The sequence below is a fragment of the Elephas maximus genome, chromosome 4 (assembly GCF_024166365.1).
Source record: "Elephas maximus indicus isolate mEleMax1 chromosome 4, mEleMax1 primary haplotype, whole genome shotgun sequence".
Classification (NCBI taxonomy): Eukaryota; Metazoa; Chordata; class Mammalia; order Proboscidea; family Elephantidae; genus Elephas; species Elephas maximus.
In genome coordinates this window covers 108,101,942-108,121,168 of record NC_064822.1, presented here as the reverse complement: position 1 = coordinate 108,121,168, position 19,227 = coordinate 108,101,942, and the positions used below count along the sequence as shown (strand labels likewise).

At 46.4% G+C, this 19,227-nt stretch overlaps 1 protein-coding gene across 1 annotated transcript; it reads left to right on the top strand.

Annotated features, from left to right (window-relative positions):
• The first annotated feature begins 6,252 nt into the window (after positions 1-6,252).
• On the top strand, positions 6,253-16,379 carry LOC126075461 (keratin, type II cytoskeletal 73). The gene is made up of 9 exons (XM_049883216.1): positions 6,253-6,699; positions 8,084-8,298; positions 9,078-9,138; positions 9,768-9,863; positions 10,596-10,760; positions 13,434-13,559; positions 13,933-14,153; positions 15,328-15,362; positions 16,153-16,379. The coding sequence occupies exons 1-9, from the start codon at positions 6,253-6,255 to the stop codon at positions 16,377-16,379; spliced, it is 1,593 nt and encodes a 530-aa protein (XP_049739173.1).
• The last annotated feature ends 2,848 nt before the right edge of the window (positions 16,380-19,227 follow it).

Sequence of the window (19,227 nt, the reverse complement as noted above, 5' to 3'; positions counted from 1 at the left end):
TTGCTCCTATAGGACACTCGGGATTATCTGGGAAGATTGTTCTATTTTTGCCTAGCCCCACATTTCTTGGGGTGCCCTTCCTTAGGGAGTGGCAACTGTGGATTAGCATTACTGCATAGATTTGGAGCTGGAAAAATGAAGAGGAGCCAGTAAGAATTAAAGTAGAATTGGTGAATGTGCCCCAAACCCAGTGTTTAGGGCTGTCTTATCAGTGTGTTTTTTTTTATCAGTGTAGACCCCTGCATTGAGGAACCACATCCCTCCCTTGCCTGCCTTGGAAGGCTGCTGGGTGGTTGGGAGGAGGGAGCTGGAAGGGCTGGGTGGTGTGAGGAGATTTGCTGTAGGGAAAACTTGTCTCATGATCTTTACCAGGAAAGTGCTGAAGACAATGCTCATTATCAGTTAACTCTCCTTCTCTTTTGCTACTTGTTGCTTGCTGTTAACTTCCAATGTCATGAAAACAGTGAGAAAGGAGAGGATAGCACTCACACAGTGCACTGCAGAGGCAGCATTCATAGTGTGTCTTAGTCATCCAGTGCTGCCAAAACAGAAATACCAGAAGTGGATGGCTTTAACAAATAGAAGTTTATTCTCTCACAGTCAAGTAGGCTACAAGTCCAAATTCAGGGCACGGCCTCCAGGGGAAGGCTTTCTTTCTCTGTTGGCTCTGGAGGAAAGTCCTTATCATCAGTCTTCCATTGCTCTGGGAGAATCTCAGGCACAGGGACTCCAGGTCCAAAGGATGCACTCTGTTCCTGGTGCTGCTTTCTTGGTGGTGTGAGGTCCCCAACTGTCTGCTTGCTTCTTTTTCCTTTTATCTCTTAAGAGACAAAAGGGGGTACAGGCCACACCCCAGGGAAACTCCCTTTACCTTGGATCAGGGAAGTGACCTGAGTAAGGGTGGTGTTACAATCCCATCCTAATCCTCTCAACATAAAATTACCAACCAAAAAAGCCAAACCCAGTGCTGTCGAGTCGATTCCGACACATAGCGACCCTATAGGACAGAGTATAACTGCCCCATGGAGTTTCCAGGAGCACCTGGCAGATTTGAAATGCCAACCCTTTGATTAGCAGCCATAGCACTTAACCACTATGCCACCAGGGTTTCCAACATAAAATTACAATCACAAAATGGAGGACAACCACACAATACTGGGAATCATGGCCTAACCAAGTTGACACATATTTTTTGGGGGACACAATTCAATCCGTGACACAGTGTGAACACTCATGGTCTTGACTGACCCATAGGGACTGATCTCAAGGCATACAGCCATCTGTAGTTTTGCTGAGATATGACCTGAATCATGTCCATCCTGATGCTGGTGTGCTGAAAGGAGTCAATTAAGCGGTGATTCTGGCTGGAACACTCAACATTCCCATCACAATGCAGTTTTGTTGGTCTTTACTCATTGTGCCATATGAAGAAACTTGCAAAAGATGAAACCTTTGTTTTTAGTGAAAAAAGAGGGAAAAGATAGCCAAGTGCCATTGCTGGTAATGAAATTGAGGAGGTCTAAGAAAAAGGATTATTTGAAACCAGAAAATCACTGTTTTGTACAAAAAAAATGGGGAGGCTGAATTTTGTGGTTGCTTGATACAACAGTGTTAGTGGCACACCATATTCTCTGTACAGAAATAGGAAAGAAGAGTTGGTAGGATGTTCACTCAAGTACTCTAGCTAGTAAACCAATTTAATTTTTATGGAGGGAATAACATAAAATGGGTATATTTGGGATTTGGGAATTAGGAGACACTTGGGATACATCCTTTGGCAATATTGATGGCATGATGAAATTCAGTGTCTGTTCTCTCCCTAACTCTATCCCTAGAAAAGTGAGATAGATTTCTATCTTAATAATTTATGACCTAGATCCCAACGTAGTACCTGGGACAGAATCAGCCCTCAATACAAGTTTATTAAGTGAATGGATGAATGAATGAGTAGATGAATGGATGGATGGTCAGACAAATAGATGAACAAGACCCCAAAAGGTCTGCATAGCACTGAATGTGGAGTCAGAAGACCAGCTGAGGGAGTCTTCAAGGCTGGGGTCAGTGTTTTTTTGGCCATATGTATCCTTTAGGATTGTTGTTGTTGTTGTTAGGTGCCGTCGAGTCGGCTCCAACCCACAGTGACCCTATGCACAACGGAACGAAACACTGCCCTGTCCTGCACCATCCTTACAACCGTTGTTATGCTTGAGCTCATTGTTGCACCACTGTGTCAATCCACCTCGTTGAGGGTCTTCCTCTTTTCCGCTGACCCTATGCTCTGCCAAGCATGATGTCCTTCTCCAGGAACTGATCCCTCCTGACAACATGTCGAAAGTACGTAAGACGCAGTCTCGCCATCCTTGCTTCTAAGGACCATTCTGGCTGTACTTCTTCTAAGATAGATTTGTTCGTTCTTTTGGCAGTCCATGCCATATTCAATATTCTTCACCAACACCACAATTCAAAGGTGTCAATTCTTCTGCGGTCCTCCTTATTCATTGTCCAGCTTTCACATGCGTATGATGCGATTGAAAATACCATGGCATGCGTCAGGTGCATCTTAGTGTTCAGGGTGACATCTTTGCTCTTCAACACTTTAAAGAGATCCTTTGCAGCAGATTTACCCAATGCAATGCATCTTTTGATTTCTTGACTGCTGTTTCCATGGGTGTTGGTTGTGGATCCAAGTAAAATGAAATCCTTGACAACTTCAATCTTTTCTCCCCTTATCATGATGTTGCTCATTGGTCCAGTTATGAGGATTTTTGTTTTCTTCCATACTGAAGGCTGTGGTCTTTGATCTTCATTAGTAAGTGCTTCAAGTCCTCTTCACTTTCAGCAAGCAAGGTTGTGTCATCTGCATAACAGATGCAGGTTGTTAATGAGTCTTCCTCCAATCCTGATGTCCCATTCTTCTTCATATAGTCCAGCTTCTCGTATTATTTGCTCAGCATACAGGTTGAATAGGTATGGTGAAAGAATACAACCCTGATGCACACCTTTCCTGACTTTAAACCAATCGGTATCTCCTTTTTCTGTCCGAACCACCACCTCTTGATCTATGTAAAGGTTCCTTATGAGCACAATGAAGTGTTCTGGAATTCCCATTCTTTGCAATGTTATCCATAGTTTGTTATGATCCATATAGTCATATGCCTTTGCATAGTCACTAAAACAGAGGTAAACATCCTTCTGGTATTCTCTGCTTTCAGCCAGGATCCATCTGACACCAGCAGTGATATCCCTGTTTCCACATCCTTTTCTTAAACCGGCCTGAATTTCTGGCAGTTCCCTGTCGATATCCTGCTGCAGCCGTTTTTGAATGATCTTCAGCAAAATTTTGATTGCGTGTGTTGTTAATGATATTGTTCTATAATTTCCACATTCGGTTGGATCACCTTTCTTGGGAATAGGCATAAATATGGATATTTTCCAGTCAGTTGGCCAGGAAGCTGTCTTCCATATTTCTTGGCATAGACGAGTGAGCACCTCCAGCGCTGCATCTGTTTGTTGAAACATCTCAATTGATATTCCATCGATTCCTGGAGCCTTGATTTTCACCAATGCCTTCAGAGTAGCTTGGACTTCTTTCTTCAGTACCATCAGTTCCTGATCATATGCCACCTCTTGAAATGAACATTGACTAATTCTTTTTGGTATAATGACTCTGCATTCCTTATGAGTCGGAATTGACTCGATGGCAACGGGTATTCCTTCCATCTTCTTTTGATGCTTCCTGGGTCGTTTAATATTTTCCCCATAGAATCCTTCGCTATTGCAACTTGAGGCTTGAATTTTTTCTCCAGCTCTTTCGGCTTGAGAAATGCCGACGTGTTCTTCCCTTTTGATTTTCCATCTCCAACTCTTTGCACATGTCATTATAATACTTTGTCTTCTTGAGCTGCCCTTTGAAATCTTCTGTTCGGTTCTTTTACTTCATCAATTCTTCCTTTTGCTTTAGCTGCTTTACGTTTGAGAGGAAATTTCAGAGTCTCCTCTGACATCCATCTTGGTCTGTTCTTTCTTTCCTGTCTTTTCAATGACCTTTTGCTTTCTTCATGTATGATGGCCTTGATGTCATTCCACAACTCGTCTGGTCTTTGGTCACTAGTGTTCAATGAGTCAAATCTATTCTTCAGATGGTTTCTAAATTCAGGTGGCATATGCTCAAGGCCATATTTTGGCTCTTGTGGACTTCCTCTGATTTTCTTCAGTTTCAGCTTGAACGTGCATATGAGCAATTGATGGTCTGTTCCACAGTCGGCCCCTGGCCTTGTTCTGACTGATGATATTGAGCTTTTCCATCATCTCTTTCCACAGATGTAGTCTATTTGATTTCTGTGTGTTCCATCTGGTGAGGTCCATGTGTATAGTCTCCATTTATGTTGGTGAAAGAAGGTATTTGCAATGAAGAAGTTGTTGGTCTTGTAAAATTCTATTATTTGATCTCCGGCATTGTTTCTATCACCAAGGCCATATTTTCCAACTACTGATCCTTCTTCTTTGTTTCCAACTCTCGCATTCCAATCGCCAGTAATTATCAATGCATCTTGGTTGCATGTTCCATCAATTTCAGACTGCAGCAGCTGATAAAAATCTTCTATTTCTTCATCTTTGGCCCTAGTGGTTGGTGCATAAATTTGAATAATAGTCCTATTAACTGGTCTTCCTTGGATATTATCCTACCACTGACAGCGTTGTACTTCAGGATAGATCTTGAAATGTTCTTTTTGACGATGAATGTAACACCATTCCTCTTCAAGTTGTTATTACCAGCGTAGTAGACTATATGATTGTCTGATTCAAAATGGCCAATACCAGTCCATTTCAGCTCACTGATGCCTAGTATATCGATGTTTATGTGTTCCATTTCATTTTTGACAATTTCCAATTTTCCTAGATTCATACTTCATACATTCCAGGTTCCGATTATTAATGGATATTTGCAGCTGTTTCTTCTCATTTTGAGTCATGCCACGTCAGCAGATGAAGGTCCCGAAAGCTTTACTCCATCCAAATCCTTAAGGTCAATTCTACTTTGAGGAGGCAGCTCTTCCCCAGTCATCTTTTGAGTGCCTTCCAACCTGGGGGGCTCATTTTCCAGCACTATATCAGACAGTGTTCCGCTGCTATTCATAAGGTTTTCACTGGCTAATGCTTTTCAGAAGTAGACTGCTGGGTCCTTCTTCCTAGTCTGTTTTAGTCTGGAAGCTCAGCTGAAACCTGTCCTCCATGGGTGACCCTGCTGGTATCTGAATACTGGTGGCATAGCTTCCAGCATCACAGCAACAGGTGAGCCCCCACAGCACAACAAACTGATCCTTTAGGATTAGCACATATAAAGGGCTCATTGAATGTATGCTAAATCAGTGACATCATCAACTGTCTGATGGATCAGCACAGGTAGTCCGTAGGCATACTAAGTGGATTAAATGAGCTTCTGTGTGCAAAGAGCTCTTTCAGTGCTGTAAAGAGCTGCCCCAATGCTGGCCATCACAAGTGGAGGCAATTATCATTAGGTGAATGTCAAGGGTGGGGGCAGTGGGTGGGTACAGGAACAAATAAGTCAGGTTGTGCAGGTGAAGGTGAGCAGAGCAGCACAGAGGACAGGATACTTGTCTTTCTGGGGCACAGCATAGGGCAGCAACCAGAGGCAGGTCCCTGGAAGCTGGGCCTGGATTCCTAGTGGATTCATCTCCCATGGCTTAGGCCAGTCTGAAAACTGTTTCCAGTAGCCCTGGGAAGCAAGGCTGTGGGAATCTCTTCCCAACCACATAAAAGCAGGCCAGTCAGGGTCCCTTACAGCAACCCATCTGATGGCAGCACCATTGTGAGATTTCTCGCAGATGATGCTGCCAATTAAAGGTCTCCCTTTTGCACCCCCGCAATCCTGGCCCCTACAACTCCCTGGGGAAGGGTCAATTGAGGCTGTGATAAACCTCCCAGCCAAGATCTTTCTAGGGATAAATTGGCCTGGCTAATTACCCCATGAACAGCTAATAATTAGATAAGACCCAAATTACATGAGCAAGTCGTGCAAGCCCAGCACTTTGAGGGTTTTCAAGCTATCTACCTAGTATCTTGGATTTTGCTGGGGGAAAATAATCTCTTGGTTGCAGGCAAACTGGACCCACAAATTAGGGCTGTGGCTCTCTCCTGCACCTTATAAACGGGAAGCCTGAGATTGCAGAGTGGTGAACTGCATCTTAGCTAAGGGTTAGCATCTTATTCCAGCTCTCTGGCCATCTCAGCATGAACCGTCAATTCACCTGCAAGTCCGGAGCTGCCACCAAGGGGGGCTCCAGTAGCTGCTTGGCGGTGCTTCCTGGGGGCAGCTCGTCCTCCTACCGGGCAGGGGGGAAAGGGCTTAGTGGGGGCTTTGGCAGTTGGAGCCTCTATAGTCTGGGGGGTGGCCGGAACATCTCCATCAGTGTGACAGGTGGCAGTGGGCTGACAGGTGGCTATGGATTTGGCCGGGGCCGGGTCAGCGGCTTTGCGGGCAGCATGTTTGGCAGCTTGGCCCTGGGGCCCGTGTGCCCAACTGTGTGCCCTCCAGGGGGCATCCACCAGGTCACCATCAACAAGAGCCTCCTGGCCCCCCTTGACTTGGAGTTGGACCCTGAGATCCAGAAAGTGCGCGCTCAGGAGCGGGAGCAGATCAAGGCGCTGAACAACAAGTTCGCTTCCTTCATCGACAAGGTTGGGTTTTCTGGAGCAAAGCTGGGCACAGAGCCCCTTCCCTTCTACCACCTTTCTTTTCACTGAGGCAGAAGAAGGCAGCACACCTTCCCAGGATTCAGACACAGCCAAGGATAGAGCAAGGAAGAGCTGAACAAAGCTGTGGACACCAGTGCTGAGGCATGGGGAACTAGAGGGGTGAGAGGAGCTAGAGAGCTTAGTCTGGGAAGGTTTCCAGGAGGCAGGGAAAGTGGCCTAGTGTTGAGAAGTAGGACAGTGACCACCTGCAAAACTTACATGCCAGGAAAAGAGGGGCCTGTGCCAGGTTTTCAGACCTGGGATGTCTAGAATGGCATGGGACCAAGCCCCTGCCCTAGGAAACTCAGATCCCAATCAGGAGACAGACTCATAACCTATAATACACCCAACCTAGGAGGCAAGGCAGATAGTGACCAGTTCCATGCTCAAGTTTTAGGACCACTGAGGAACAAAGTGGCGGGAGGATCTTGGGAAGTGGAGATTTCCTGAGGTTAGGGAAGCAGGGAAAGCTTACCAGGTGACAGGTAGGTAAGGTGGTGAAGCATGAGCAGGAGTTTGCCAGACAGAGGTGGGGAAAAGGCAATGCAGAGAGACGTCTGGAGGATGGTGAGAACTTGGAGGTTGCTTGAGTGTTGGGTGAACAGTGGAGGAGGGAGAGGAAGGGCTGGGTACATTGTGAAGGGCACAATAAGGAATTTGGACTTGATCTTATAGATGATGTGAGTCACCAGAGGGTTTTAAGCAAGGGAATGATATACTTGTAGAATGCAACTTAAGCAAGTTTGTTCTCTCTAGGGAAATGTTCTGATTAGATTGATCTAGACGTAAAAGCAACATAGAAGGGCTTGAGATCCTCAAACACTGAGCACCTGCCCTCTGGCTAGGCTGGGAGAGGCCATGACCAAGGGCACAGAGAATTGGCAGAGCACAGGCTATGTGATCAGACCAAAGCAGAAGGGTCCAAGAGTGTGAAGAGTAAGCAGTACAGGCCAGCTTCACATGTCTAAAGACTTGCCTTAGAAAGCAGCCCAGGGTGAACATAGAAATCTACCCAGGAAGGCTTCAGTAAGTATGGAGATGGCAGATCTTGACTAGATCATGGAGGGAACAGAATAGGTTGAGGCCCCTCCTGACCTTACGGGCTGCCCCAGAAAAAGAATTAGAGTCAGAGCGCCAGGTAAAAAGGGCCCAGGTAGGGAGGGGCATGAGCAGCTGATTCTTTCCAAGAACTGAGGCTTGCCTATTCAAACTAGTGCAGCATAACAAAACACAGCTGCTTTCCAGAAAAGGAAACCCCACAGGCTTTCTCTCCATTTACTGAGAGTCCGTGGAGCTGGTTCCAGGTGTCGGTTGTTTGGGGTTCCAGGTACGGTTCCTGGAGCAGCAGAACCAGGTGCTGGAGACCAAGTGGGAGCTGCTGCAGCAGCTGGACCTGAACAACTGTAAAAATAATCTGGAGCCCATCCTCGAGGGCTACATTGGCAACCTGCGGAAGAAGCTGGAGACGCTGTCTGGGGACAGAGTGAGGCTGGACTCAGAGCTGAGGAACATGCGGGATGTGGTTGAGGACTACAAGAAGAGGTGAGCAGGGAGAGGGGCCCAGGAAGAACCTGCCTTTTTGGGCTGTGGTTCCCAAGAGACACTGGGGCATTTTGTCTCTGGCCTCAAGGGGACTGAGGTCAGGTGGGAGTGACCTGTCCTCAGCTCCTCTGCCCAGGAAAGATGAGTGCCTTCTCTAGGAGGCTGGTGGGACACACAATGGACAGGCAGCCTCTTGGGCAGTGGCAGTGCTGTCCTGTCAGGTATCCACCTCCTTGGCACATGCCCTCCCATTTTCCACTCAAGAGAGCCATAGTGTGGGTACCCCACAGTCTCTCGGTTCCTCAGCTTTCTCAGTGTGCCCCCAAGTTTCAAGGAACCCTTCCAGCAGGGCAGAATGTTTGAATTTCTATTGGACATTGGGTCTTGCTCCTTTTTCCTACTCTGGGGGAAAGTTCTGGCTCCTTGGGACTCATGCCTAGGGATGGAGTGGAGTTGTTGGGAAGGGTTTAGGCAGTGGCATGACACAGAAATCATGACTGAAAGGGGCAGTGGGCATGTCCCTGTGATTTGGATACTGAGTGGGAGGAGGAAGAATCTACTTACTTCCTAAGCATCAGAAGTAATCCAGATCCCAAACCATTTGGTCACCTGTCCACTCCTCTGACCAAATAGTTCTATTGAGTTGGGACAGGCTTGCAAATATGTAGAATAATACATGCAAAACATAAAAGATATATAATATGGGAATCCCCCTTCTCATTTCACAGTGAGAACACACACACTCACACACCTTGCTCATTTTGCCCTTTTTGCTGCAGGTATGAGGAGGAAATAAACAAGCGCACAACAGCTGAGAACGAATTTGTGGTGCTCAAGAAGGTGAGGAGGGCGGGGCACTTCCCTCAAACACCTGGAGGTGTCATGTGGAGGGCATGGAGAGGTGGCATCAGACATGACAGATTAAGGTCTGTGCTCGCTACAGAAGGGCCTGGAGCCGAGGTGGCAAAGGAGAAGTTGGAAGGATTTATTGCTGAGGACGTCTTGGGACAACTTGACGTTTATCTAGCATCTATCACTTTGTTAGCCCTCTAGTTTTGTGTGGATGGAGATGAGCCCAGGTGTGGATAGTCAGTTCCTAGGTCTGGCAGGACATGGTTTGGGAGGGCTGCAGGTTCACCTTCCAACTCTACTGTCCCTGGTGAATCACTGTGGCTGCCCTCCATTCACTCTGACTGCTCAGTGACCATATGGGGATAAGGCTCCTATACTCTCTTGGAGAAACAGAAGGCAGTAAAAAGATTCTGGTTTTGAATAGGGCAGAAGGCAGTCCAGGGCACAAGGGACTGGCCCAAGTTCTCGAAATGAGTGCAGGGTGAAAGTCAGCTTCCTGCCCACTAGGTCTTGACTCTATTCCCTGGGGCAACTAGCCACAGGGTTGGGGTCTGGGGTGTCAGTTGGTGGGAAAGCCCTGCCTGGATTTGAATCAAGGCCCTTGGGATTCTCCTCAGGACGTGGACGCTGCTTACATGAACAAGGTGGAGCTACAAGCCAAAGTGGATGCCCTGGATGGAGAAATCAAGTTCTTCAAGTGTCTGTATGAAGGGGTAAGCCTCCCCACTCCCACCCTCACTCTGCCTTCAGGAAGGACAGACATGTGAATGAGTGGTTATTTACTCACCAATAACTTTGAGAGCACAGGGGATCTCCAGCATTAGGTTGTCAGGAGCTTTGTAGATCAAAGAAGGAGTATAAATCTATCCCAGGGCCCCAAAATGATGTGCCCATCACTCTTGGCCTGGCCTCCAATGTCTTTCCCCCATGTCCTTCAGGAATCCCTGGGTCCTTATGGGGATTCCCATTGATGGTCAGCCAAGCATATTCTTATTCTTGCCTGTCTCCTTTCTGCTGTTTGGAATGTTTCCTGGGTTCTTGGACAGGAATCCCCAGGGATGGAGGTGAGGAATTCACAGACACTTTCTATCTCCTCAGTGCCCATCTGGCTTCAAGCCTCAACCCATTGACCAAGCATCCATGGGCTTTTGTTTCCCTTGTATGGTGTCCAGACTGTTTCCCCTCCACCTTCTCCACCTGTGACCTGTCTCAAGTCATAAACAGGTGGGCTGTTTTTTTTCTTGTGCTGCTCGAAACCCAGTCAGCAATTTTTAGATGTGATATTGAAACCTCTGGGATGGTGAGCACCATTTTTACAAACTCGGGGGAATGTAGCTTGCATTTGTTGGGATGGTTTGGGGGCCATCCTGCTGGACAGAGCCATCAGCTTGGCTTCTTCCTCTGGCCACAATGGCAATTCATTCTTCCTTGTTTCTCCCCTGCAGGAGATTGCTCAGATCCAGTCCTACATCAGTGACACGTCTGTCATCCTGTCCATGGACAACAACCGCAAACTGGACCTGGACAGCATCATTGCCGAGGTTCGCACCCAGTACGAGGAGATTGCCCTGAGGAGTAAGGCAGAGGCCAAGTTCCTGTACCAGACGAAGGTGAGGCTATATCCACCTCAGAGTCATCCTCAGGTCTAGTCCTTGTTTTGTTTGTCTTCCCTGTGGCCCACCAAGGCCCACACTTGCTGTGAGCACAGAGCTGTCCCGGGAACTGGAGGGAGCTCAGTCCTAACAGCAGCCATTGGAGAATGCACACAGCCAAGCGCAGTGAATGTAGTGGAACAGAATCTGTGAACACTAGCAGGACAGGTGGGGCAGCACAAGGAATGACTTCCTGGAGGCAGAAAATTCTACACTGAGTCTGGTAGGGAAGGAAACTGAAGAGTTAGCATCTCAATTCCCTCATTAATTATAGTAAATTAGGGAGTCTTTTCCAGTGTGATCTGGGATCAGGTAACTCCTACCTTTTCATTCAAGTCCAACTAAAAAGATGAAGGGAGAATCTGAGTCATTTAGATCTTACCTCCTCTAGTGGGCTGTGGGTGAGACGTGATTCTTCAGATAACTTGGTTTCTCAGATCAAGATGGCACCTTCCTAGTTTTCCCTTGCTGTTTCGCAGGCTCTTTCTCAAGGAAAAGCCATACTCTCAAGAGATCTTATCTTGCCCCTCCTCCTGCTTCCTTGCTACCCTAGAGATAGAGAGATTTGGTCTTCAGGTTTGAGAGGGTGAGAAGCTTTCAAGGCCAAGGAGATAACACAGGCCAGGACTTCTTGATAAATGTTCAAACTCAAGTCCCCAGTCCCTCCATATTGCTTCTACAAAACAGGGTCAGGGGATGACCATGTGGACTAAGCAGTCTGCAGTTGTTAGTGGCCACTGCTTAACCTCAGGCTGTTCCCCTTCTGGAAGAATTAAGCAGGTTTACACAGGCATGATTTTTGGACCATTTGCTGGTTGGGGTTATCCATGCCTCCACTTCTCTGGTTAGGGGATAAATGCTTATTGAGCAGAATTTCATTCATAACAATAATATTATGAGGGCTTATGGTGCAGTGGTTAAAAACTTAGCTGCTAACTGAATTCACTAGCAACTCTGAGGAAACCCTATGGGGCAGTTCTACTCTGTTGCTATGAGTTGGAATTAATAGCAAAGGGTTTTTTTTGTTTGTTTGTTTTAACAGTCCTTTTAAAGATGAAGAAACTGAGGTTCAGGGGGTTTAAGGAACTTGCCAAAGGCAGTTAGCTGGTAAATAATGGAGCTGCATCTGAATCTAGGTGACTGACTGCAAATTCCATGGTGTTTAGACAGAAAATCAGATGATTTTGGTTAAGGAATATTTATGATAAGGGCATTACATGGGTTGAGAGTTGAACGGCAGGAGGATGCTCACCTGTTCACCTCAGAAGGAAACTACTTGGTGTAAGTATTGGAGAAGGAGTCAGTACCTCCCTCCTGGTCAATGTGTGGGAAGGGCCGTTCTGCTCACACAACCTTGCAGAGAAGCAGGAGATCGTTACCTATCCTAACCAGGGTTTCCTGTCCATAGGTTAGCACCCAAGAAGGATAGAGAGAAGCCCCCACAGAACTTGGCATCTCTATGAGGAATGCTGAATCTAGGCCATGCTGGGGCCAGCTAAGAGACAACTGGCAAAGCTGAGCACTTGGGGACAGAGACTGGGCAGTGCACAGCCACCAGAGTTCTGAATGTCATACATATTTTTTGTTTCCCTTAAGTCAAATTCTGGGGTAGAATTGAAGTCCCCTCTAACTATCCAAGAGATGACATCAAAGGCAGGAATAGTGAAAAACTTGTAGATGACTCAAAATGCAGGGCTTGTAGGGTTGGAGTATAGTCAAACCTCCTACTCCCCACAAACACACACACAATAAGCCTTTCCATGCTAAACCCTCTCCCTCCCTCCCTCCCAGCCCAGTAAGACTGCCAGTAACCTGGGGCCTAGCTGAGCCTTGCAGGGGAGGAAGTAATAGAAAATACAGACGCCCAGCTCACCGACTCTGTGTAATTCATTCATTCATCAGAACTTTTCTGAGCACCAACCAGACAGTATGATAGTACTGAGAATTCAGAAATAAAAGAAATAGTCCCTGCCAAACAGTCTGATAGGAAAGACATAGAAATGTGTGATCACAGGTCAGTGTCGTAAGACCTATGGAGTGGTATGTCAGGGGCTGTGGGAACAGAAGTGTACCCAACTGGGAAGTCCTCCTGGAGGAAATAATTCTGCATTGGAGCTAGCTAAAGAAAGAGAAAGGAGATGGAGAAGAGTTTTCCAAGACAAGGGAGATGCTCATGCAAAGACTCAGAGACATGAGAGCACATAGGACATTTATGGAAATGTGGGACTGTTTGGCACAGCTGGAGAGGAGATGCACAGGGGTGGTGGGAAATAAAGTTGGACATCAGACCTCAAAGCACCTTGATACCATGCTCAAGAGTTTGAATTTGACCTTGAAGACAATGGTGAGCTTTGAAGGGCTATAGGCAGAGGAATGTCATAATAATTGGAGTTGCAGTGTGGAGAGCTCTGGGTGGGACATCAACAGTCCTTGTAACCATCAGTGAGATCAACTGTGCTTAAGGCAAACAAATTCAATTAACAGATGCTTGAGTGGCAGGCTACCTACACCTGGTGAAGGAGGGGACCCCCTAACCACTTCCATCCCATTCCTTAAGCAAAGACACAGTGTCTGTACCAGGCTTAGCTCAGTCAGGCTCTAAATGACCCTGCTTTGGCCCCTCTCCTCTAGTTCCAGGAGCTCCAGCTGGCTGCCGGGCAGCATGGGGACGACCTCAAACACACCAAGAATGAGATCTCAGAGCTGACCCGTCTCATCCAAAGGCTGTACTCAGAGATTGAGAGTGTGAAGAAGCAGGTGATAGGGGGCTGGGGCTCCTGACTCATCCCCTAGGGAGGGGTGAACTGTCTAGCACACTCCCCTTTGCTCCTTTCCTACTCTTGGTCTTCCATCTCAGAACCCCTCCTTCAAATGGAGGCGTAGTTCTCATCCCCGATACTGAGCTCCCATCCAATGCCTGGAACAGCTAGAAGCCACTGGATTCAGAATAACAAGCCCACAGTCCCAGGTTAATAGGACCCCATGGCCACAGAATTGGCTGTGTCTGTGCTCTAGGAAGTGGGGCAGGACAGAGGAGGGTCCATTTGAAGAGAACACACTGGGGAGGGAAGGCCAAGTGAGGCTTGAGGTGCCTTAGGACTCAGGGGCAATGCTATCTTGTGACCCTCAGTGCTCCAACCTGGAGACAGCTATTGCCGATGCCAAGCAGCAGGGGGACTGTGCCCTGAAGGATGCCCAGGCCAAGCTGGATGAGCTGGAGGCAGCCCTTCACCAGGCCAAGGAGGAGCTGGCCCGGATGCTGCGCGAGTACCAGGAGCTGATGAGTGTGAAGCTGGCTCTGGACATCGAGATTGCCACTTACCGAAAGCTGCTGGAGGGCGAGGAGTGCAGGTGGGTGGTGGGATGGGTCTTATGGCCTCACGGCTGGAAGAAACTTTGGAACCCTCTGATTCAGTTTTCCAGAGTGTGGGGACAGTCTGCTAGAGGAGCTGGAGATTCTCGTTAGGTCACCTACAAATTTAGCCTTAAACAGCATCCAATCAGGTAAGGAGACAGTGATTTCCTTTTCAGTTCTACTTCAACCCTTCAGATTATGTCAAGGAGAAAGTCTCAGCTTGGTGCTGTTGTGTCTTTAACAGCCCTCTGACACTTGCAAATCTCTCCTTTTAATCAAGAGAGAGTAGATCTATCTCAGGTTCAGGGTCTCTGGGCAGACAACCCTATCTAGCCAAAGGTTTTTAAAATTTTGTTTGTTTTCCTTGTATTTACTTTTACAGCTTTTTTTGGGGGGGGGCAGGTAGTACAGGTTTTCCATTTATCCTAGTGATATAAAATTTTCTTTTAAGATAAACGCATTTTTTATTACAAAAAGCAGTCAATTAAAAATGCTAAATATATAGCAGTATGGGCTGTATATGGTCATAGCAACCATTGGGAAGGTGGTACATGAAGCATCAACACTATATATTTAGTACACCAGTGGCAACTCCTGATCCTAATATTGCCATAAATGTGTCTATTCAGGCAGAAGTCACACAAGAATAAAGAAGTAGGTTCAAGAAAAACCCAGCAGGAGGGGTCCTGGGAGTGGTAATAGTGGTGGAAGCTCCAAGGCTGTGGGCTTACACATCTCCAAAGTGTGACGGGTAGATTAAGAAGGGCGAGGGGGGTGATTAGAAAAAAAAAAAACCCAAACCGAAACTCATTGCCTTCGAGTTGATTCTGACTCTACACGACAGAAGTACAACTGCCCCATAGGGTTTCCAAGGCTGCAATCTTTATAGGAGCAGACTGCCATATCTTTCTACAGAGGAGTGGCTGGTGGGTTCGAACTGCTGACCTTTCAGTCAGCAGCTCAGCACTTAACCACTGTGCCACCAGGGCTCCTTTTGATTAGAGATACATAGGTGAAATTAATGCCATTAATGCCATTTGACCAGCTGGAGGGGTTCAGGCAGGCTGAGCTAGTCTGGCTCATGATTCATGGGCCAGTGTTCAGGCTGTGGTAAAACTAACTATGGGATTCCATGTGACAGAGATTCCCTGTGCTTTTCTCTCTGTCCAGGATGTCTGGAGAGTACACCAACTCTGTGAGCATTTGTGAGTATGTAATGCCTCTGAAGGAATATTTCTAGGTCATAAACAATCACAAAGTGATTCCACAGGGACCCTCGTGGAATAGCCTGGGCTCTGCCTGGTAGACCACCATTGTCATGTACTTGCCTCCCTGAGCCCTGCTGCCTCCCCATTCAGAGCTGCTTCTTGCTGAGCAGAGTCAGCGCCCCATAATATTCTGACATTTCACAATGGCACCTTCCCCAGAAATCTCACCTGTGTTAGGATGAAACTCTCAACCCTGCTCCTCCTCCAGTGGCCCCAGCCTGGGCTTTCCTGCATAAAGGGAAACTGTGAGCTTGAAGAGTCAAACTTCCTCACTGAGAGTGCAGACACTGTCACCAATGGGGGTAGACTGACACTCGTAATTGGTTTTAATGACCCCCATGGGGCCTAGCCTGGTCTCCCTCTGAGAGATGAGCCATCAAGAAATAAGGACATTCTTTGCAAAGAGTTAAGAATGTATTCTAAACTTAAATGTAAGAACTGATACTTGGGCCTCAGCTGCTCTTTGAGGAGAAGTATATATTACCCCTGCTACTCCTGTTTGTTCAACAAATGAGAAGGTGCCAGGCTTGGGGGTCCCGTAGGATCTGGGATATTTCCCCCATGCTTGAGATGCTCAGGAGTTGAGTGTGTGCCACTAAACCCAAGTTCATGTTTGATGTGACACATTTGCTTAAGAGGATGACTTTTAAGCTAGTTAGGGCTGGAAAGCTGGGGCAACCCCTATTCTAGGACACAGACTAATCATTCCTCCTTTCATCCTCCACAGCAGTCATCAGCAGCTCCCCAGCCAGGACTGCAGGCACAGGGGCCAGCCTTGGGTTCAGCGGTGCTGGCACCTATGGCTACCGACCCAGCTCTGCCAGTGGGGGTTACAGCATCCTGTCTGGGGGATGCGTCACTGGCAGTGGGAACTGCAGTCCCTGTGGGGAAGCCAGGACCAGGTTGGGAAGTACAAGTGAATTCAAGGACCCCCGGGAAAGACGTCAGCTCTGAGCTCACCCACAAAGAAAATCATGAGATAAAGTGAAAGACAGCACATTTTCTAGCTGTCCACCTTGCCTGAGTTTCCTCTGACTCCCTTCTCCAGGAAATTTCCCTGTCATGCTAATCTTCTTGCTTTTCTTTGCCACTGATACCACCTCTTCTTCGACCTCTCTGTCTCAGTCTTTCTTAATGTAGAATCAAGATTCTAGGGCTGGAGTAATTTTGCCCATCCTTCTGCCTCCATACAAAGAGACCCCTTAACTCAGTCTCTCCTTCTGCAAACACTGCCAAAGATAAAGACTTGACCCCTTCTCTGACCTGCATGTCCCCTTTCAGAGGAGAGATGTCTTTCTCAAGTGTAACCCCGATCCTCCTGCTGCCTTTGCTGCGCCTTGACTTAGGTAGTTACTTGGCCAGGTGCTCCACGTGTACATGAAGTTTCAGATCCACTGACAGGCCTGCAAGAATTGTCTCTAGCCTGGATTTCCTGTTAAAGAAACACCAGCTAAGGGGAAATACCTGGTTACAGGTTGTATCTTGCATGGTCACTGCAAACTAGATAGCCAGGAGTACCCCTTGAGGCTGGTCCTACAAACGAAGGAATGTTTGCTCTAAAATACGTGAGTTCTTGCCCTTGTTCGATCCTTACCTTCCTGCTTCCTGCATCTACCAATAAACTTGTAAGATTCATGCAGGCCAGGCTGCTTTGCTCTTCTGAGGGAACCCTAATCTCAGGCCACATCTCTTCTACACATGGAGTGGCCAGTGACCTAGAACTTGGGGCATTCAAAGTCTGGCCTTTACCATAGAGCCCCAAAGTATCTGTTGACCTGAGTGGAAGAGATTGGTGGGATGACATTCACACAGACTGGACGATCCTACCATTACCTCCTCTGGGATTTGTAATACATGGGGTTCATCTATATCCTCTACCCCCAGCAATGTATCTTCTAAGTCATGCCTTCCTCAGGCCAGTGGTCCATGAGTGGGCAACCTTTAAGAACATTCAGGTTATTAGAGGAGAAAGAGCCAACACTTGTCTGGAGTATCTTGCCACTTGTCTGGTGGTGAGATTTAAAACTGGCCAAGAGGCAGCCGGAGGCCACTTCCAGAAAGCCTATGGCTTCAGTTATGGCTATTCCCTGCTCCCTGGAAAAAGCTCTAAGGTAGATTTCTCTTTAAAGTAATGACCCATTGCTTTTGGTCCTTAGTGAAGTTTCCACTAGGTTGAGTATGTATGTTATGAGTTTGTGTGTGTATGTGTGTGTGTATAGGTATGGGACCATCTCCATTACACACACCACTCAGCTTCCATAACGACCTTGTGCTCAGAGATTTCTCATAGGTCCCCAGCCCATGATGATACTGATAGGATGCAACAAGATGCAAAAAAGCAAGTAAGAGGATCACACACACTGAGGCTGGAGTTCACATATTGCATCTAAACAGGGTCCCTGTGGGTCCAGAGAGAGTCCTAAACTTCAAGTTAATAGACTTGGATTCAGATTCAGGCTCTGCAACTAACTGGTGATGATGGACAAAGTTCTCAACTTATTTGAGTGCCATTGTCTTATCTGTAAAATAGATAGAATAATACCCCTAGATTGTCCTTAGGCTAAAAGGAGACAACATGAGGATGTCTTACGCAATCCCTGGACCAAAGTTCATGCTTAATAAATGTTAGTGGAAACAGAATCTTGTCCTCAATCTTGTTGATTCAAAACTGACTTAATTAGCTTACTGAAAATGTTGTTTAGATGCAGTTAAAGCAATTAGCAGGAGCCATGGTAGTGCAGTGGTTAAATGGCCAGTAGCCAACCAAAAGGTTGGTGGTTCGAACCCAGCAGCCGCTCTGTGGTAGAAAGATGTGACAGCCTGCTTCTATAACGATTTGTCTTGGAAACCCTACAGGGCAGTTCTACTCTGTCCTATAGTCTTGCTATGAATCGGAATCAACCTGACAGCAATGGATTTAAAGCAATGAGCAAAACCCAAACTTTAAAGAGATTACCTTATAAACTATAACAGCAATTTACTTATTACCAAATGGAGAACTGGCTGGCAGAATAATTAATCTCAGGGAATATGTTCTTAGCGGTAGGGCCAGTGAAGAAACTGTGATCAGTTTAACAAATTTAGCATCTATTATGTGCCTGGCATGTGTTAGTGCTGGAGATACAGTGACGAATAAACCTGGTATCCCTAACCCTTTCAATATTCAATTAATTTCTCCTTTGAATTATCTGCTGATACTGTGTGTTTTCACTAATGAAGGCATGCTGATTAAAGGACCAATTGAGACTTTTTGTTATGAGTTATGGATTTTGATACCATTATCTGGGATCATGTATGTCCAAGCAGCCTCTGGATGACATAAATCCTGCCAATAAAATTATTAAAAAAATTTTTTTAAGTTTCATTTCTTGAAAATTTGCAAAACATGAGGTAAAACATAAAGGCAGCTGGCAATGACTGCAAATACATTTTATTCTAGTTTCCTTCTTCCTAGACTTTTTATTATTTTTCATGAAACTTCTCAAAACATGGTACAATGCATTATTCCTTACTGCAAAAGCAGTGCTTATAGCCCAAATAATAAATAAACCCAAGGAATTTCTTTCTTTTTTTTTTTTAAACTCAGGAAAACTACCACTGCAATGCATTCTTCATTACTGCAAAAGAAGTATTTAGAGGCAAAACGAATAAAACTAAAGGAATTTGAATATCAGAAAAATTATAACTGTTATGTATTCTTCTCCCCACACGTCTGTCAGTTTGTCATACTGTGTGGGCTTGCGTGTTGCTGTGATGCTGGAAGCTATGCCACCGGTATTCAGATACCAGCAGGGTCACCCAT

Excerpts from the sequence above, each read along its gene's own strand:
- LOC126075461 (XM_049883216.1), top strand. The coding sequence starts at position 6,253 with ATGAACCGTCAATTCACCTGCAAGTCCGGAGCTGCCACCAAGGGGGGC. Across the intron at positions 14,154-15,327 it reads CTGGAGGGCGAGGAGTGCAG|GATGTCTGGAGAGTACACCA; the intron begins GTGGGTGGTGGG and ends CTCTCTGTCCAG. Across the intron at positions 15,363-16,152 it reads CACCAACTCTGTGAGCATTT|CAGTCATCAGCAGCTCCCCA; the intron begins GTGAGTATGTAA and ends CATCCTCCACAG.